At 34.5% G+C, this 21,499-nt stretch overlaps 4 protein-coding genes across 6 annotated transcripts; all 4 read right to left on the bottom strand.

The window, feature by feature from the left end:
• LOC18603607 lies at window positions 270-1,999 on the bottom strand. Of its 3 annotated transcripts, XM_018118637.1 has the most exons (5): window positions 1,879-1,999; window positions 1,614-1,749; window positions 1,087-1,181; window positions 619-844; window positions 270-532 (listed from the first exon to the last, which is right to left on the bottom strand). In XM_018118637.1, the coding sequence occupies exons 2-5, from the start codon at window positions 1,738-1,740 to the stop codon at window positions 417-419; spliced, it is 564 nt and encodes a 187-aa protein (XP_017974126.1). In that variant the 5' UTR covers window positions 1,741-1,749; window positions 1,879-1,999; the 3' UTR covers window positions 270-416. The 3 variants fall into 3 exon arrangements, with proteins under 3 accessions (XP_017974126.1, XP_017974125.1, XP_007035739.2); XM_018118636.1 differs by having other exon boundaries at window positions 1,614-1,999; XM_007035677.2 differs by lacking the exons at window positions 1,614-1,749; window positions 1,879-1,999 and adding an exon at window positions 1,270-1,547.
• LOC18603608 (putative pentatricopeptide repeat-containing protein At3g16890, mitochondrial) lies at window positions 2,282-4,854 on the bottom strand. The gene has a single exon (XM_007035679.2). It carries the CDS (start codon window positions 4,736-4,738, stop codon window positions 2,699-2,701), a length of 2,040 nt encoding a protein of 679 aa, XP_007035741.2. The 5' UTR covers window positions 4,739-4,854; the 3' UTR covers window positions 2,282-2,698.
• Window positions 6,858-9,418, bottom strand: LOC18603609. The gene is made up of 7 exons (XM_007035680.2): window positions 9,286-9,418; window positions 8,992-9,061; window positions 7,926-7,988; window positions 7,772-7,819; window positions 7,453-7,515; window positions 7,291-7,353; window positions 6,858-7,134 (listed from the first exon to the last, which is right to left on the bottom strand). Exons 2-7 carry the CDS (start codon window positions 9,040-9,042, stop codon window positions 7,126-7,128), a joined length of 297 nt encoding a protein of 98 aa, XP_007035742.2. The 5' UTR covers window positions 9,043-9,061; window positions 9,286-9,418; the 3' UTR covers window positions 6,858-7,125.
• LOC18603610 (beta-D-xylosidase 1) lies at window positions 11,304-16,545 on the bottom strand. Its single transcript, XM_007035682.2, has 7 exons — window positions 16,024-16,545; window positions 14,206-14,484; window positions 13,588-13,757; window positions 13,384-13,481; window positions 12,918-13,268; window positions 12,388-12,801; window positions 11,304-12,296 (listed from the first exon to the last, which is right to left on the bottom strand). The coding sequence occupies exons 1-7, from the start codon at window positions 16,444-16,446 to the stop codon at window positions 11,701-11,703; spliced, it is 2,331 nt and encodes a 776-aa protein (XP_007035744.2). The 5' UTR covers window positions 16,447-16,545; the 3' UTR covers window positions 11,304-11,700.

Below are 21,499 nucleotides of genomic sequence, written 5' to 3' on the forward strand. Positions count from 1 at the left end.
TAGTTTTACAGTAGTGCTTGTCAGGACCACGAGGCATTCGGCGCGTTTGCTTGCTGCTGAGGCTGAATTTATGTAATAAATTTTGGCAAAATTTCTTCTTCATTTCAGAATCATTACTGGTTTTCAGGTTTGGTCATCATAAATTCCAGGTTCACTGCTGCATGCCAGGGCTCTGTTTCAAGATTCCTGTTGGCTATATTTGGTTTCAATGGCTAAATGTTGCATTTTTTTTTCTTTTTCCAATTCTTAGTATGGGAGATATGAAGAAATACAGAATCATAGTACTTTCAGAGTGAAAACAGTAAACAAAGTTTTACAGATATATATATCTTACAATCAAACAAGTTGAATAAATCTAATATGATGCTCAGCAAATTACAGTCATGTCCTATTGCCTCATTCTGAAACAGAGCAACTCAAAGTAATAGAGTGCAGGCAATAATCATCGACCCTATGCCAATCAAAATCTGAGTGGCTGCCTTGGTTGCACTGCTTCCCTCAGCTTCAATGTGCTCTTCCACATTGAAATCACCTACATAAACACAGACAAACAGATTATGATTATTTGATGGAAAACCAAAAGGAACCATGTTTCAACAAAACTTGATTGGAAGTTACCTCTTTCAGGACCATAGCCACATCCTGCCTGGATTGTGTCTCTAATATCCTGAATCGTGGCCCTGTTGTAGAACAGGAAGTTTGTCATGATGTTCTCTATACAGTTGAGCACTAGGTGTGTCTCTGACAGGCAAGGTCCACTGCAATATTCATCAATGTAGCCGGGAGGAACACCTAGGTTTCCACTTGCAGTCAATCTGCACGATTCTTCACAGCTGCTGTAAATCTGATTCGAATATAAACAAGTAAGATATTTTTCAATTAAATCCTTAAGATATCATTACTGAGACCTCAGAAGCAATTCTTCGATCTTACTAATAGGCATAGACATTGATGATAAACGCTCAAAAAAAAAATAATCACTAGGAAAAGGGTATGATCAGATTATCAAGTGACAAATGTGAAGCCTGTTAAACCATGAATCCTTCTCATGGCTGTTGATTGAATGTGCAGGTCCAGAAAGCTTACATATTTATCATTGAAACATAACAATGCTTTTGCGACAATTTGAGCTGGATCACGGGCTACACCACCCGTTTGAGGCAAACCTTCATCTGCCTTCCCTGTCAAGGATTGAAGCAAAGGATTAACACGCTTTGATAATGAATAAATAGCTAGGAGAAAAGTTCATGTTTCTTTTTTGTCAGATACCTAAGTAGAAGCAGAATATAGACATGCAAACCATCGCTATGGCTAAAACCCAAAATTTGAATGTAAATGAGAGTGCCATTTTAGAAGCTTACAGACAGTTTGAACTAATGAAAAAGGAAAGATAAATTGAAGCTAATTATATAATCTGTCCAATGTAAATTTTCAGCATCAGCACGTAACATAAAACCGCTGCTGTTGAAATAGTGCAGTACATGAACATTCTGAAAGTCTCATTTGGGTATTCTAGTTCTATTGGCCGTGGCCCGGAAACCATGACAAATTTAATTTTCTTTTACACACAAGCGTTGAATAGAGTTTGGTAAAATTGATTGGAAAAAGGATACCCATTTGTTTGTTTTCCATTGTTTGGGGGTGAACTTTGGAGGAATGCGAAAGACTCGTAGGAGTGGAGCAGATGGAGTGCAAGTCACCAACTTTAACTAGCTGAGGACTTTCTTTTCCAAGTGACATATATCAAACCTAAAAATTATCATTCTGAAACTTTTAGTGCAAGTCAAGGTTTCTTTATGTCATCGAGAAAATTTATAGTAATTAGTTAAAGGCCTAAGCAATCTCATTTTCTAGAAAAATTTGAAACCAACGGAGAACCATCATAGCATTGGCAAAGGCTCAGGTCTCTACAGCCAGTTAGGCTTAGCAGCAGTCTGGCGGAGGGATACCATGCCGAATGGCAATCAAACCGAAGTGAGCTTGAAATGGACCTGATAAAAATGCTACCCTGTAAAGGAAATTATAGCTTTCAAGTGGAAGCCTTATTTGGAAACATTATGCACGGGGAATCATAACAAACAATAAATCTTTCCTGTTTGCTATGTTTCTTTTCTTTGAATGAACCAACTTTCTTTTGCATAACTTCCTCAGATTACATTTATTACAGTACTGGTCATAAAATAATGGATATAACCCTAGAAAGAATAAAATGAATCACATAACATTGCAGTTAGAACTGAGAAGTACAACCATGTTAATTCTAGGAAAAATACAGCTGCTGGATGCTACCAGACCTCAAGTCATTTTATGCCATTCTTCTTCACATAGGGCCAGAGTATCGGTTAATATGTGGCAAATTGTCATTTTCTCCTATAGCAGTATAGCCTTTACGAATCTGAGAAGATAAATTGAGGGAATAGAGTGCCTTGTCCAAAGTTAATTGCTTAACAACTTGTATTTGGTGATCCAAGCCCACAATTGAACCTGCATATCCCAGCAGGTAATAAGTGCAACCTTTCCAACAGAGATTATGACATAAACGAATGGACAGACCACCTGATGTTCTGCTACATTCTGCCGATAACAATTCTGTAAAGGTAGTATGGAAAAGCAAGGTTAAATGCTTTATGACTGCAATGGTCCACAGCTTAGATCTCAAAAAAGCCATCTAAATACATGAACCAGTAAAAATAACATCCTACAGTCCAGGAATCACTTTTAATTTAGTACCCCTCCGATTGCATCTTTTTGCAATATCCCGAGCCTCTTCCAAGCAACCCTTCTGAACAAGAGACTCCAAAACTAAATTGCATGTATAAGAATCAGGAATACAACCTTTGGCTTCCATGGACTTTAACATTCGTATCACTTCATCAAATCTTTCTGACTCACACAATGCCTTAATAAAAGCACCATAGGTATAATTGTCAGGATCCAAGCCCAACCTCAACATGGAGTTAAAAAGCTTTTCTGCCTTCTCAATCTTCTTCATTCTACAAAAACTTTGAATGAGAGCATTGAAAGAGAAAATATCAGCATTTATTCCAGTGGCTTGCATTTTTCTTAAAAGTTTCATTGTTCTAGCAACATCACCGATTGCACACAAGGATCGAATCAATATATTATATGTAACATCATTTGGAGTGACATCCCACTGAAACATTTCAGAAAAACAATCAAAAGCATCGTCAATCATGTGTGCTCGACAAAGCCCATCAATTAGTGAACTAAATGTGAAGATATCTGGATCAAAACCAGATTCCAAAAGCATTACCAGAAATTCCTTAGCCTTGTGTACCTCCCCAATCTTGCAATGCCCAGAAATAATGGTATTGAAAGTAACAAGAGTAGGAGCTATACCTCTAAGGTACATCTCTCTGAAAGTCTTTCTTGCCCTGTCCATCATACTGGCTTTGCAGAAGCTATCAATCACCATGTTATATGAGAAAACATTTGCTAACAACCCATCCTTTGCCATCTGATCCAAATACTGATCACCCTCAACAAATTTTCCTATATTATACAAGGCTTGTATGAGTGCAAGATAAGTATTAAACCCTAGTTTCACACCTAGCTCACCAAAACTATCTAAAATCAGACATGTTTCATCAAGATCCAATCCCTTTATCAAACATGCCATTGTAAGATTAAATGTTGAATTATCAGGCAAATACCCTCTCCCTGCAAGTTTCTTCATAAACAATGCCGCTTCTCTTGCCATAGAGTTATTCGACAGACAATACAGTAGAGTATCGCAAGCTAATTTCTGCATCATAGGCTCCTTCTCCAAAAACATTATCAACAACTCAAACGCCTCGTGGGGAGCTACGCAACGAAACACCCCATGAATTAATGATCTCACAGTGGCTTCATTAGGAATCACATTCCTCTTTTTCATCATCTCCACAAGTCTAAATGCTTCATCCACCCTCCTAGCATTACAAAACCCATCAATTAAGATCGTATAGGTATACACATTTGGCGAATATCCTAACCCTTCCATCTGCTTGACTAGACGAAGTGCCTCATCGACGACACCAGTTCTACAAACGCCATGAATGAGAATATTGTATGTGAACCTATCTGGTTTACAGTTATCAGCTGACATTTGTTGGAATTTCAAATAAGCTAAATCAAGTGAATTGGATTTTATTAATGCATCAATCACGGCATTATACAATCTTGTGCTAGGACTAATACCCAAAAATGAAATCTGTCCAAATATCTCAGCACAATACTTAGCTAATCCTAATCTTCCCCAACTACCGATCAAAATGCAAAGCAAATCTTCGGTTACAACAAGACCCGAATTCCTAATATCTTTAACCAATTCAACAGATAACAAAACCGGCCCTTTTCGATAAAGGGCAGTAGCTAAAACACCCTTAACCGATTGATTCTTAGCGAATAAGGGGTCAATATTCGAAACCCATATATAAAATCTCAAAGGGTATAATGGGTTTTCCTGATTTTGCAAGAGACTCACTACAAACTGAGGATTTAAAACTATCCTCTTGGCTTTTAACTCGTGGTTTAGCAGTAAAAACCAATCGTTTCTCGAAAGAATTTGAGAAATGTAATGATGATTGATCGCAGAGTTACCTCTTGAAGGAGGAGGAGGAACTGGAGTGTTGCTTTTGAATTGGCTCTGACAAGAAATTGTTGTATTTTTGGGATCTTTTGTGAGGTTTCTGAGGGAAGTTGTTGACCTAGAAGCCAAAGAGGAAAGCCTTCTCATGTCCCCTCTGCAATTAACCAGTGACCAAACGCAGGCCAGCTCTTCGCCTTTGGAAGGAATGTTGCACACTGTATGAAAAGAGCTTAGGAAACGACATGGCGTTTACATTAATGCTACTTTTATTCCAATAGTTAGAATTTCTTTACATCACATATGGCTATTAGATACACTTAAAAGTGGAGTTCTAAGGCATTGATTCATAAATGAGATATTACCATTAAATTAATAAATTATTATTAGATAGATGTGTGATGGGATTAAAATATCCAAAATCTTTTATCTGTAAATTTTTTATTACAAGCTTCAGTTATCCAATCACAAAAAAAAATTATGTACGAATCTATCACTTAATGTTCACATAATATTTTAATGAATTTTACTCATTTCATGATTGTAATTAATTAATTTTAATATAATAATTATAAGAGATATATTTTCGAAAGGGTTAAAATGAAGGTGTTAGGACTAACACTGTTTTCCTTAAGTGATAATGGAGAATATGATTAGGCATTTGGTTTATGATGAGTTTCCCTTCCAACCAGAAGACATTTCCTTTAATATACTACATAAGAAAGGAAGAAAGATATAAGTACACAAAAAAAAAAGTAAAAGATTATCAATAATTTTGTACTCATTATTTCTTCCAACAAATTTAGTATTGATTTTCAATATAGTCACTTATACCCTATCCAAAAATTCCTAACTTAACTATATATATTTCCTATATTATCACACTATTCCTACAAATTGAGATTTGTGAAATACTAAAATTGGAGTGGGGATAGGGGAAATTTTCCTTTGATAGCTTTATTTTATTTTTTTTTTCACCCAAAATAAAAGAGACAAGGTAAAGATCAAGGAAGGTATCTATTAATCAAAAAGGTTCATAGATGAATAAATACTTAGATCCATTAGGCAATTGGTCTCATTATTATGAAATATTGAAAGCTAAGTTACATGCCTAGATTTGCTATTCCATTATTGATCTAGCCCATAAATTGGCCCATGATGTTGAACAATTGCAACCCATTAATGTCAATCTCAAGCCCGTTAATTGTGACCCAGTTCTGATGAAAAAAATTTAGTTACTCTTAGTTGGTTTTTTTTTTTATTGAGTTCAATTTAATTTTTATATTTTTATTTAAATTAAATAAATAAATTAATTATTAATAATCAAAATGTCACTTGTTATTTTATACTTCACGTCAAGTTGACATAAACATGAAAAATATCCTATGATCATATTATACTGTCACATCAACGTATCACGTTATTATCTATTATGATATGTTTCGTGATTTTTATATATTTTTTTATTTTGATGACTTTTCTTTGTTATTTTTTGGATAAAGTTTGATTTTATTGCATTTTTATTCCTTCATTATCCTAAACCAAAGACAACCAAACAAAAACCAACCATGGTTAAGTTAATGGGACCTTAGGGCTTTTGTGGGGGAAGAGACAGAGTTAAGGATCTTGACATGTACATTTAAATGAGAAGATCCCAATCGGGCAAACTGACCACAAGCAAGCCTATCCTCATAACAAGGTTTAAGGATCATAGAAATTTCTCATGGGACCAAAAGGAAAAACGAATGAAGGATCGTAGAAGTTTCTCACTGTCTCCTTCATTCAATCCTTCTAAAAATCTGCTACAATACTCACCAATCACTTGTGATAGAGTTAAGAAATTTTCAGTTAAAATTGAAATAATTGAATTAAATTAAATAAATTTGATTAAAACGGTTCAGTTAATTTAGAAGTGAGCATAGTTAAATCAATTAATTCGATCAATTTTAATTTTGATTTTTTTTTCAATTAAAACAATTAGCAAATTTAAAAATATAAACATATAAATAAGTATATTTTAATATATTTTCATTTATGTTTGGATTAATATTATTTTGATTTCATAATTTAATTTGTTTAATTTGTAATTAACATAAAAAAATAAAATTAAAAAAATAGGTTTGAGTTAAAAAATTTTCCTTATCTAATCCGGTTAATCAATTAATACTTGATTTTCAATCGACTAAACTAATTTTGAAACAAAATTCGGTTAATTTAATTATAAATATTTTAAACTAAATTAACCGTACCCCAAATTAGTGAAACAAGATTAAGGAAGAAAACTCTAAACTGAATTAACTGAATTAATCGAATGCCCAACCATTAATTGTCTAATTACAGAACATAGCATTTCTCTTTTTTTCAACAATGAAGACTCTCTCCCTTTTTATTAAAAAGATAAACTAATTCAAGTGCCCATTGCAACGTAAATTCAATTTCCATCCCCATAAAAATGTTATAAACATTGATCAATTCCCACTTCCTCCTCCGACCACCTGATGTAATTCCCACTTCCTCCTCCGACCACCTGATGGGATCTACTGGCCCTGCAATAAAATCAACAGAAATTAATCATTTGAGATACTAATATATTATATTATAACTCTAATTAGATAATTTATGTAATTATTTTATCAAAATATAACAATTTCATAACTAAAATTCAAGAACAAAATAATTTTAAAAGAATTCCGTAAACTCACAATATTCTCTCGACCAGATGTACAAGCAGGTCTTCTCGGGGGTAACTGTTGGTGCGGAGTTCTCTTCATAAAAATTGATAAACATTATCATTTCAGTATCTCTTAAACACGCGCGTACACAAACATACATAAATTGAATCGATTACTATTACAATTACATACCTGCAGTTTTGGTCTCAAAGTCTCTATTGCCACTGTCGATTTCTGATTAGCTCCTGCACCTTGCTGTTCACCAATTCAAACAAAAACAAAAGAATCTGATGTAAACTCAAAAAAACACTTGCAATAATTATTTCCTGTTGGGGCCAGATTAAGCCTCTGGTTTCCAGTTCAGCTTGGGACCCCCTATGACCGACAAAATAAAGAGGAGAAAAAAAAAGTGGACTCCAACTGTAAAATTTGGGTCATAAAATGTTGGACAAATTCATCAATTTCCTTGACAAGAATCTAATTTTGCTTTTCTTTATTGGCTGACAAATACCTTACATAATGCCCAGTCTGCTGAATCAAAGAAGGCACGTTCATGGTCCTACATTCATCCAATTTTATATAAATTTTTTGTTAGCTCATCACATCAAATTCATAATTGAATTTTTGTCTTAATCTTAAATATTTCAAAAACAATTTATTTTTACCTTTGAGATTAAGGGCTTCTTCTTCGGCACTAGTCCTCCGTATTTTTTGGCCGTGGTTGTTCCCTGCTTAATACATTGATTTAACGTCATTAGTGGAATCAAATTTGATGTCAGATTTAATATCAATTAATATTACAAGATATATAACATGATAAGTTGACGTGATTATATATCATGATAAGTTGACGTGATCGACGTCAACTTATCAATCATGTTAATTTAACGAATCATATATCATGTAAGCATAAAATGCCAATATGTCGAGATTAAGTTTCCGTTAAAGGATTGATCACAATGGATAAACCATGAACATAATGTTTATGGGACCAAATTTAAAGGAGAAATATACGGAGACAAGAGTAGATAAAAGACAAATAGAAAAGTACACGTAAAAATAGAAAAATAGAATCCCACGTGATTGGGTTGAATGCTTAACATCAAGTTGGGGTCCAGATACTGTATAGTACTGTTGTACGTACAATACAACACTGCCGACATTTCAAAAGAATGTTTCAGAAATACGAAAGGTACTTCCAGCCCCACATCTCAACGTATACATCCTGTCATGTCATCATAATAGCCGTTTGATTACGGACCCCACGTGCCTACAATCCTATAGATGAGCACATGGGATCACTTTTACCACTACCATAAATCACGCGACAAATGGGCCAAAACCCGAAAAAATATCAGCTGATTCTCTAGGCCCATTTTTGGAATTTAATCAGAAAATAATTACCAAAAACAATCAGAAAAATCTGGCATCCTAATAATGATTTTTAATTATATTACTAATAATAAAAAAGGTAGTCAGTTAGAGTTAAAGAAGGACTATGATGCACCCACTTCATGTGGGTCTGACACGTGGACTCCATATTCAACAATCAGAACCGTCGGTTCTGTTCATCAAGAAATGTCACATTGGACTTATGAAAGATAGAAGTCGTCAATCATTTGTGGAGGGATTATCATATAATTCTTCTGTTATTTACTTATTATCAAACAAAAATGGTTTAATTTTTTCCAAGTAAAATGCCAAGAAAATAAGAAGAAATAAACAACTTACTTCATGGTCTTGGGAGGCATAGAAGTCTTCACCATGTTTGCAGTCTGCCATTTTCCTTCTAAGTTCTCCCCTGTTAAATCACTCAAACAGCATTAATCATGATTATTAACATAATCAAAAACCAATCAAAAAAACCCAATAAACTTTTAAAAAAACTCATTAAATTCATGTTTACGTGTATGTGTGTATGTACGTGCATAAAAATTAACTTTGAAAAGATAGAAAAGAGATAGGGTTTATGACTATGTGAGATAAAAGAAGGAGGAAGAAGGAGGGAGGGGATCTTGGCAATACCTTGCACAAGGGAAAAGGAAGAGATGCACAGAGAGAACGGGAAGGGATAGACGAGAGAAAAAGAAAGAGAGAGAGAAAGGATGTGTTGAGTGAGGGGGTGAGATAAGAATATGTTGTACGAAGCAAGTGTATATCTATATATATATTAGGTTAGACAAAATGAAAGACGGAAAGTAAAACAAGTTGAAAACAGGAAAACAACAAAGACCTAAACCAATAAAAACCTCTAATTTAGAAAGAAGGTGGTTGAAGGGTAGGATTGGATTCTGCATTAATTTTTTTAAAAAAATATTAAATTATAATTTTTTTTCCGACCCTAAATATTTTTTTAAAATTTTTATGAAAGTTCAAAAAATATAAAAATATGAAAAATAAATTTGTAATACAAAAAATAAGAATATTGAGTGTTTAAAAAATGAAAAAAAATTCATTTTGAGACACCCAAAAAAGAAAAATATATTTTAGGAATCTAATAATTAGATTTTCTTTTTTTTTTTTACTTTTTTATCTTAATTGATGTAATTATAAATGAAATTTGTAAGAGTTACGGTCTGTGCCGTTGACATATCAATGTCAGGCTGGTCCATGGGAAACTCACGCCGTGCAATTTCTCACGTGTAGAATTCCCTCCTGTACCGACACCTTGCTCTTTCTTTTACAGGTGGGGAATTGTTTATTTCTTTTAATTTTTTAAATTATTTTTGCATAATATTTTTTTATTCGCAATGGGGTTTCAATATTATTTTTTGTTGACAATTGTTTCTATTTTATATTTAAAAAATAAGAAAAAAAAGTTGATTTTAATGTAATGGAGATTAAATATATAATTTTTTGGGCCAAAGAATAAATTAATTTTAATTTATTGGGTCAATTTGTACTAATTAGTAACGGCAACTCCTAATTTTGACAGATTAAAATCTATAAGGAGAAACGGCATCTAATTTATTTAATATAAAAAATCTTTTTTTAATTTTTTTTACCCTCATTAATATACTAATAAATGCTCAAGACAACGGACATTAACTACAAACACCAAAATTAATAGGACATTAAGACCGCTAGCTATGGTGTCTTTTTCAAAAGAAGTTACTATAAATATCATAAAACTCGAGTTTAATTATATTTAATATCATATATCTATTAACATCAAATTAACTCTTGATCAATTTATCACTCTCAATTAAAATTTTTAAAAAAATTATTTTAATTTAGAAATAAAAATTAATTTCTCATTTATTTAAAGTGTAATCGTGTTTTTGTCAAGTATCCAAAACATCACCTTTTAAGATCGTCTTAAAATAATTTAAACTCGACTTTATTTAAAAAAATCAAATACTACTAACATACTAGTATTTTAATTTGATCGATAATTCTTTTGTCGATCTATGTTAAATTAACATTTTTAACTATTAAAGAAATAATAATAATTGCATCTCAAAAATTAAAAAAATGGGCTAGGGAAATTATCTTCAACTAAATTTTCTACATTAAAACGGGTCAAATTAATCTCTCATTTTTTTTTCATCTTTTATTTAAAAAATAGAAAATTTAAATGGGAAAATTCAATGTAGAATTTGGACATAAAAAAAAGGAGAAAATTGTATAGAAGGAATCTAGAAGAATTAGATGAGCTGCTGGAGTAGTTGCTGACCAGTCAAGTGGTCAGTTTAACCAATTGTGTGTACAAAGTAGACTTCGTACAATTTTTCCAGAACATTGGCACACCACGTTTGCATTTCTCTATTCAAAATTTGAGGTCGATTTGTAACGAGAATTCAAGTTTCCATTTCAAATTGGAACTAGTAAAACTAGACAAACAAATCCCATTTATTCAAAGATTCTATCTTAATTTTCATAAGCGTTGAAGAAAAACAAAGAGAAAGAGACGGACAAAGAATTATTAGTACTAATTTTTTTTTAAGTAAAGATTGGTTCGGAACCATTTTGAAATTTAAACTTATTGACCAGTTCTTTCATGGAATTTGATAGGTTGTTTCAATGGAGAAAGAGAGATGGAATGAGCTAGGTAATGCAATTATACTTGTATATATTTCCTTTGAACAAGAGCTGAAGTACAAACTTTTTAAACAAGCATACAATACCAAGGCCCGAAACCAGCAAAAGCTTGGGCTGGTTTCTTTCTATTATTCATTGACTAATTCTTTTTTTCAATCAATTTTGTTTTCTTTTTCTGTAAAAACAAAACAGATTGGGGGACTCAATGCCTAGTCTATAAGGAAACTTATAATTCTTGACCACTTTCTTCCCTTTGGGATTGAAGTGGAACTCTCTCCAATCTTCGAGATTTTTCTCATATGATTCGAGAGAGGAATTACTGAGAATACTTGTAATAATAATAATTAACTTAATTCTTCTTTTTCTGTGGATTTCTGTGATGTCCTAACTCCTGAGAGTCTAGGGCTTGGTGCCCTCCAAATTTGCTTGGAGAGAAATAGAATGCTTGAGATCCCCAATGTGTAAACTATGTGCACCCATGGGAATTCTTCGAATTCCGAATTCATCAACTATAGAGAGGTGTTTGCAGGCATGAATGTTGATTTCGACTCGTTGTTGAGACCCGGCGAGGACATGAACTCTATGGAAACCTATCAGTTGCTTGTTCGGAGACCATTTTCCGGCAGGCGGTGTGGAGAAAACGAGCAAGGTGTGAGTTCCATCAATGGTGCCAGTGTTTTGCACATCAATGTGGAAGGGTAATGAGAGTGAGTCGCAATTGGCATGTTTCACCCTGACGGCATTGCTCGAGAAGGTTGAGTTTGTGGTGGCATAGAGATTGGTGTTGAGAGGGACTGAGAGCTCGGTTGGAGCTTGGGCTAAAGAGTGTTTGAAGGTTGTATAGCTCATGCCATGGCCGAAAGGAAATACCACGGGACCTTTGTAGAAACGGTAGGTTCTTCCAGGGTAGCCTCTGGATGGCCTCATGCCCATGTTTGTCATTGGCACTTTGGCTACATAGTCTTGTGGATACCATGTCATTGGCAGCTTTCCTCCTGTGAAAGAAAAAAACGATCAAATTAGCTAGGAAACTGGGAGAATTGACATCAAAATGTCCAACAAATTGATGGAATCCTGAAAGATTACCTGGATTGGTTGTTCCAAATAAAACATCTGCAATTGCAGCACCTCCAGCTTGGCCTGGATAACCAGCCCACAAAATGGCAGTCACTCGAGGATCATTCTTAGCAAATGACACATCAATTGGACCGCCTGACATCAATACCAACACAGTAGGGCCTCTAGAGGCTCTAGCCACTCTTGAAACCAGCTCTTGCTGGCGTCCAGGTAAGAGCAGCCCTGCCCTGTCCCTGAATTCTGCTTCAATTGATTGGTCAAGCCCCATAACAAGTACAGTTGCGTCAGCCTGGCGAGCGGCAGCTTCCGCGGCTCCAAACAGATTGTTTGCTTTGCAGGCAACATTTGAGCACCCTGCCTGGTGAATGGTTCTAGCGTATCTTGAAATACCTTGCAGGGGACTGGTATAACCACATGCGACACCTGCATCAAAGGAAAAAAGAATGATCATGAACTTTGCTTTCATTTCGAAATTTCGAACCTTGAAGCAATCAAATTATTCATAGTGCTTGAAGAACTACTAGGACAATGGATTGTACCTGCATAGTTTCCTATCATTGTCACAGTGACATCAGAGTTGGGTCCAACAACTGCAACAGTGCGATGACGTGCAGTGGACAATGGCAGGGAAGGCCCAGAATTCTTCAGCAAAACTATTCCTTGTCTGGCAGCCTCGAGAGCAAGCTGTTGGTGAGCCGGAGTGCACACATCTCTTGGACCTAGGTTCCCATATGGTTGGGCTGATGGCTCACCATCAAACATGCCGAGCCTCATTTGGACTGTAATAGTGTTGGCCAGGGCCATGTCAACATCAACCTCAGCCAACAAGCCCCTCCTTACAGCCAGGTCTGTGTACACTGCCAAAAATGGCCCACAATCCAAATCCAAACCTGAAAAATAAACAAAGCCCACGAACAATAAGAACAAATAGAAAAGATGAAGCTTAAGAACACTAAAAATACAAATGATAATGATGCAGGGTCAAATGTTGAAGTTGGAGCTGACCTGCTTTGATGGTAGCTGCAGCTGACTCTTCCGGGGTTGTTGTGTAATGTTGAGTATCATACATCACCCCAACCGAATCACAATCTGACACAATATACCTAATCAAACCAACAAAACCCAATCAGAGAAAATCAGAAAACAGAAAGCATGAAAAACACAGATATGTTTGAGGTGTAAAATTAAGTTGTCAGAATCGGAACAAACCCGTTAAGGTGCCACTGACCACGGATGGTACCCTTGAGTAGGTCTGGGTCTGCGCAAGTGGGCTTCCCATTGACTTGATTGTAAGAGCACATAACACTCGCAACTTTCCCTTCCACCACACATGCTTTGAATGGCACATCGTATGTGTCCGCCAGGTCCTGCTTGCTAACCTGCATCCACCAACCATATTACATTTTCAATTCTAGCTTGAATCTAAGCCCTCCTATTTTCCCAGTCCTGTCGCTATTCTCAACTGCTGAAGATGGCGTGTGACTGCCAAGATGGTCAAAGGTAAACGATTTGTAATTTTTAGGCTAATTGAACGGTCCTGATTCCATGGCTAACTCCTGCTAGGTGCTAGGTGTAAATGCTATAAGATCCTTGCAAGCTAAGGAGCAGTCATTTTCAATTTCTTACAGAGAAATGGACAAAGGAAAGTTGCTTAGCTGTTGAAACTTTTTCAGGTTTGAGTACAGTATTCTGATCAGAAAACCAGGTAAGCAGCCGAAAGAGAATCCAAAAAAACAAATTTAAAAATGGCTCCTTCTGTAGCAAACATATATGTACTTTATTAATTTCCTCTAGAAAGCTAGAAAACAACTGGGTACGTATTCTTACCCTGGCATTGAAATGGTATCGATCCACACCATTCCAATTATCAAGATCATAAGCGGTGTAATGCTTACAGCAGGCTGCAACTTTGAGCCGGTTCCCAGTGGCACTCTGGAGCCCCTGGACGTAGCGGGCGGCGTACTTACCGGCTAAGACGGGGTCTTCACCGGGAGTCTCTTGGCCTCGGCCCCATCGTGGGTCACGGAATATGTTGACATTGGGGCTCCAGTATGTCAAACCAGCCATCCCTCCATTGTACATTGCTCTAGCTTCATCCGAGACCACCTGCACCCCACCAGTATATGTTCCATGAAATAGTACAAACTAAAATTATTAAATTACCATAATCAATTAATTAATAATAATTTAATTGAACATATGAATATTTGATTCAATAGTCTTCATTAAACAAATAAGATTCGGATTCTTAATTTTTTAATCTTTAGTATAAGTATCTATTCATTGGATTACGATAACATAGGAAATGTATAAATCAATTGCTTTTGCCTCTAATACTCTAGTTAATTAAATTAACGGTAAAACTTTTAATTATAAAAATAAATTAAATGAGAAAAAAAGTAAAGTAGGTATCGGGTTAACCTTTTTTCTTTCTTTTTTTTTTATATTTTTTTCTCTTTTGAAGATTATGGGTTGCTAACGTAGCCGTAGCTAAGATGTATACGCAAAATTAACTCCTTTTGCAAGTTGGTCTCCAAAAACTCGTTACCATCACTATCGGTCACCCACTGTTAGGTTTTTTTCTACTTGGCTCTGGCTAAGGCCACTTATCTACATATCCAAAAAGGCTAATTTGACACTCAACTTTCTCTTTGAAACTTGAATACACAATTCTTGTCACTTCTTCTTTGATGCTTTCAATTTCTGGGTTTGAAAAGCTTTCCCCTAGTTTGTTAAGTTCCAGACAAAATAGATATGGAAAATCGAAAGCAAATGAGAAAAAGAAAGCTCAACGGTTGACGAAAAAAAAAAATTCATTCAAACTTATTATTAATGTTGTAAAGAATTTTATCATGGAAAAAGGGGCCAAATCCAACAACCCCATTATGTATTTTGATCATCAGCACCATAATTACAAAGCAGACAAGGACAAAGATTGAAGGGTGCATGGTCATATCTCTTGATCATGGTAATTACTATTAAGATTAGATATAAAATTATTTTTTAACAAACTTTTAGGTAAATTAGTAACTTGAGTTATGCATGGTTGGAATAATTTCTTCTAGATAATTAATACTAGTAAATTGGTTGGAGATAGTGACAAACTTTTGGCATATATTCATCACCCAACTCTCAAAGGACTCTTCCTTTTTTTTATCCAAATTTATGGGCAGATGAGTTAAATTAAACTAACAAAGTGGCCCATTGGCTAAGGCTTTTGACGACTTTGGGAAAAGCAGGGGTAGTATTTGGGAGTATAGAGGGTGACCCCCCTACTGTTTGCAACTTTTGTCTTAGTGAATAAAATAACCAAACTCTGGGTATGGGCCAAAAGCTAAAGCCTAAAAGAGACTAATTGGAAAATTAAGTGTCCCCAAGGTAGCATGGGCCCGTGCCTAGTTAGAAAAATAACGAAACCAACATCTAATTACGTGTAAAAGTTGAAAAATACTTCACGGATTATGAGCTGTCATGAAAATAAGAAATTTAATATATGACTTTACCCGTTACGAAGTATGAGTTTATATTTGATGTATTATCGAATAATATTAAGATGATAATATCACGGTTGTTAAGATTATGATAGAACGACGGAAAATGATTGACTAAGTATATTATTATGCGTTTTAAATGAATGATGTTTACCCGTCCGATTTGCTCCCAGAGGGATTCATTGAAGGAAGCAGCGGTGGTGATGACTTGAGGGAAGCTGGTGGCACCAGGGACGGCACCACCAAACTTGGCCCCAGGACCCACATTGGACACCCCATGAAGGGCCTCGGACCACCACTCGTAGCCCTGAATCCCCAGCCTAGGCACGGCGGCGGCATTGTTCACCAACAGCCTTATCTTCTCCTGCAACGTCAACCTCCCCAGCAAGTCCCTCACCCTCACATGTAACGGCAAATTCACCCTGCAGAACCTCAAGCTCCTCGTCAACCCATTCCTCGGGTCGCAAGCGAAAGGAGGACGAGATTCCACCAAAGAAATGACAGAAACCAGGTAGAGGAGAGTGATGAGAAGCAGTGGGAAAAGTCTAAGAGATTCTCTAGACATCTTGGAACCCATTCAAGTTCTCTTTAGGTTCTTGGTGTGTGAGCTTGAAGGGAAGGCTTGAAGGTGTATATATAGGGGGAAACGGGTGATGCTAACAGGGTTGATGATTGGATTTCCACGTCAATGAAGAGCTAAAGCAAAACACAGACACACACACAAAGCAACTGATTACTGAGAAATGGATATATCAGAAAGTAAGTAAGTAAGACACGCAGCTGGGAGCATAGTTTGGGGGCAAAACTGAGCTAAACATGGGCTATAGTAAACGAGTGAGAAAAGCGAAAAAGGAAGGTAGAAAAATAACTATATTAGCCATAACCTAGCAGAAAAGAAAGCATTACATGTTTGACGTTGAGCTAATAGTTAAAAACTAAGAGAAGAGTGGTCACGGACCAGAGAATCTTTCTGATCTCTCTCACCTCACGTTAGCCGCACTTTGAATGAAAGCAAAATTTGTTGTTTTGAGTTTTTCTTTCTTTCTTTCTTTGCTTCATATCATAAAAAGAAAGTACCACTCTTCACATTATTGATTATTAATGTAATACATACATTTTTAACCATCGAAATTAGTTCGATTTTCATTTTTCAGCATTATGTGTAACATACACGATACACGATACCAAGGAAAGTCGCAAGGGCACAGATTATCTAATTTTGACATAAGGAGGTAGTAACAATAAACAACTATATCAACATAATTAAAAAAATAAATAATAGAAATTATTAAGAAAATTGAAGTCAGAAATTTAAAAAAAAAAGGGTCAAAACATCTGACTCATTCAGAGGGGTCTAAAAGAGAAAATGCATGCAGTTGTCTTTGGATTGGTCTATTCCAGGGGCTGAGGGGTTTATTTCTGGCACTGAGGGGACTGTAAAAATTTTCTCAAACACGTGAATTTACTGTGCTACATGACATAATGACACCATAAAAAAGAAGATCTCGTGACTTGCGTAAATATATATATATATTTACCTAACACAAAACATGAGCTTTTGTCTCATTGTTTCAGACTTTATTTACCCAAAAGTCTTCAAGTATATATTTTCAATTATTTGTCTGCAAGCTAATTTTTTTTCTTTTTGGACTTACCATATATTTTTGGGATATGGTTGTTGGCAGATGAGATAATAGAGATAATATATAGAAAATTGTAGAATGCCATGAAGAAATTGTCTGATTGGTTGGAGGGGGAGAGGGGGACCCATAAATTTTGAAGAATATTGTTCTCTCTTTTATTTAGACTATGATCAAAGTTAAGGAAATGTTCCATCCCGCAAATGGGATACTTCTTTTCTTTATCAAATTCCCAACCAGTTATGAATAGACATATTACCCAATCAAGAATCTGCCCCTACCTCATCATATTCTTTTATCAGGATTCATTCTTTCTAGCTTGAAATTATTAACTTTATGTACGAAATCAATTTTTCAATTTGTTAATATACACCAAGCTTGCAAGTTCAAAACGAGTTTCTGCAGTAAAATTTTCAAAGGTACCGATCTCCTGGGTACGTAATGAGAAGGTTAAATCATAAAATAAATGATACAGCTTTAATGAAATTGACAACATGTGAAAAGTCATTGTAGATATCGTTTTTGTGCATCCTTTTCCATCAACGCTTTTGCTGACTCTTCTAAATTTGATATCGATGGAATATGAGATTTTTTTGATGAAATTATTTTGATATTTAATAAAATTCACTTTGATCGAGTAAAGGAAATTCTCAAAGATATTATAATAAGTCAAATTTAGATACAATAAATCAAAATTTTATGTGTCGGTGTCTAATTTTTTTCGACATAAATGCGAAAATAGTCATTAAAGAGGAAGACCGGGCGCAATCCGAAAATTCTTACAATTGGTTTAATATTTATTAGACAAAAAAGAAACTACAACATAAAAATCATTTGTCTCATGTAGAGCATTAAATTGATGGAAATTTGACACAAAGCAAAGCATTATTGAGATTCTTTTTGTGTAACTCTCCTACGGAAATGTACCAAAAAAAAAGAAAACAAGCATAAAAGCTAACTATACAAAGATTAATTGATGCACAGCTATAAGAGTAAGTTGTTCCGAGGTTGTTGTGTTCTTGGTTTTTGTTTAAAGACCCTTTGGATGTTGTTCTTCTTGCTGGTTGAATCATGGCCATGGCATGGGGGAAATTGTGGAAGGGGACAAAATGTACAGTTGAATATTAACCAACACTTTGGACAAACCTTGACGATATCCCCAAAGAAACAGACTCTTTCTGCCACCAGATCATCATATTCGTCACTTGGTTCGCGTCCTGTCTCCCCTTTCCTGTCCGAGGATGAAAGCTTCCTTTCAAGCTTTGCTCTCCATTGGTCGGGCTTTTTCCATGTGGGACCATCATGTTTAGAACAGTAGCATCCAGCAACTTGTTTACCCATTCAATTTCAGCTTTTTGAAACCAATTTTTTTAAATATTTATATTAAATTAATATCATGAATAAATTCGATTCTCATAAGAGATTATACTGTTAATTATTTTAATAAAATTGTTAAAATATTTTGATAATATTATTGAGTGGAATAAATTTCTGAAAACATAACTTATTTAAGAGGAATTAACTGGAAAAATAAACACATGATAAGTAGGACAAGTTAATTCATAGGAGATATACATTGAATTTAATTACTTTTTTTTTTTCATTTGGACATGTGAAAATTGGGACAGGTTCTACAGGAAAATATTCAAAGTCAAAAATCAGCCAAAGTTGAAAAACTTTACCCAAATATTTTAAATAAATTTTGTGTGGTAGAATTTCTTGAATTTTTAGTATTGATCAGAAGATTCATTGTATTTTAATCAAATTCGAGTTAATTTTGGTCAAATGCTAGATGGAAATTGGAGGACAAATAATCTCATATGGGTTTCTCTTCATTTCATGTGCAAACAGATAGGGGAGTAGTTAAAATTGACAAGAATGTCAAGAATATTGCAAGAAGCCTCTACCTTACCCAGCAAAATTTCAACCAGCTCAATTAAGGAATCAGCAAAATCTTACTTCTCTATTGAATAAATAGAGGTCTCAAAAAGAAAAAAAAAACAATTGCTTGATAGATATAATTAGGGATCTTATTTTCTAACCACTCAATAATACAAGTATTATTTGAGTTCTAGACCCATCTAGGTATATAGCTTTATGTCTTTTTCCAGCCAATTTACTTAATGTTAGATGTGCCTTTCAAAAAAAAAAAAATAGCTAACTGTTTGATACCTCCTTAATAGACTCTTGACCAACCTCTATGGCTATCCAGTTAAATTTGTGCCAAGATACCAGCATAAATAATTTTTTGATCAAATGAAAATGAAAATGGTAGAATCAAAGAGTAATTTGAGCCGTAAAAAATAGATTAAATGCCCATTTTTTTTTAAGATCTAAAGGTTTGTCAAGTAATCCATAACACTAAATATATATTACTTAAGATATTTTAGCCTATTGTTCATCCTTAAACACTCTCTCGACAACATAATTTAGTCAAGATCGGACTTTTATAATCTTATATTGTCGGTTACTATAGTGTGATATAGATGGTCTTTAATCAAATATCATGAGGTTTTTAAAATTATTAATAGAATTAAGGAATTTAAATCTACGCCATGTTAAAGATTTAAACGTCAAATAAAAACCGTCAGTCCTATAAATGATTTTTTTAAAAAATACAATTATTTGGTACATTTTTAACAAAAGCTTGGTTTGGCATTAGCTTGCAGCCATTGCCAACCAATCCCAGCTGCTCTTTCTTGCTACCACATGCAATTATCCAAAACATGACTCTCATGCACGATGCATTGTGGGGTTTAGCAACAAGGTCTTTAGAACATGACAGCCAATGGTACTGACCATAAACGTATAACAATTTGCATGGAAAGAAAGACAAGAAGATTGGTTGGAAAATGGTGGCCAGATACTGGGGCCTCAAACTGCCCTAACTGGATCATTGAACCTGATAAAGGCCCCACATTTATCAGACAAGAAAAAGGTTTTTTAATTAGCCAGGGTGGGAGGGGAGAGATGATGAAGATGAGACCAAAGTTTCTGATCCTGGATGACAAAGCTTCCTTTATGATGGTGCATCAAATTGGAGCATAGGGGATGGGATGTAGCGTTCTTATCTTTAAACAAAAAAAAAAAATTCAATAAGTGACGTATAGAAATGGCACTCTTTATTTGCCAACTAATCCAAACATAAAACCCTTTTCCTTATCTACTTTTGAAAATTTTTTTTTTTTTTTTTTGTTTTTAATCACGGGNTTTTTGAAAATTTTTTTTTTTTTGTTTTTTAATCTATTTTACTTTTTTTTAAAACACCTAATAGCCTTAATTTTTTTATATTATATGTTTTTCATATTTTTTATATTAAACTTTTTGGATATCTATATTATAAAAAAATTTAAATTTTAATATAAAATACATTAAAATCAAAACTTTTATCTTAATTTCCGTGAAAGTGAACATGAGATGTGCTATATTATTAAAAAAAATTCAACTTTTAATGCAAAATTTTTATTTGAAAATCAAAATAATAAATAAATTTGATTTTATTTTTTTATGATATTGACGGGCATACGCACAAAGAGAAGACATACGTGGGAACACTCGAGAACAACTTGAAGTTGCAGCTGACAATTGTTGACAAGAAAACAAAGGGTTAAGAGGATTCTTGGGGAAACAAAACTTGTACACAAAGTTGATAATTATGAGATTAAGCGTGGCATAACAACAGAGTAACCTTCTCCCTTCCGTGCAAGACCCCAAATCGAATGATTGATGTTAACTTTACAGCCTTTGATTTTGATGTTTCCATTAGCCGCAGCTTACAGAATCCTAACTGTAACTGAATTATTTTTCAATGTTTCAGCTAAGAGTTATCTGAACTTCACATGCCACGTCTGCTCGGATCAATCCTTAACCTTATGATCCACATCTGGCAATTATATATCAAGGATGTAATGTTTTCTTGTCTTCTATCAGATACACACTACAATATTTAATTATTTATATGGTCATTCAGAGATAAGAAAATGGAGCTTT

Source organism: Theobroma cacao, chromosome 4 (assembly GCF_000208745.1).
Source record: "Theobroma cacao cultivar B97-61/B2 chromosome 4, Criollo_cocoa_genome_V2, whole genome shotgun sequence".
In the NCBI taxonomy this organism is placed as follows: domain Eukaryota; kingdom Viridiplantae; phylum Streptophyta; class Magnoliopsida; order Malvales; family Malvaceae; genus Theobroma; species Theobroma cacao.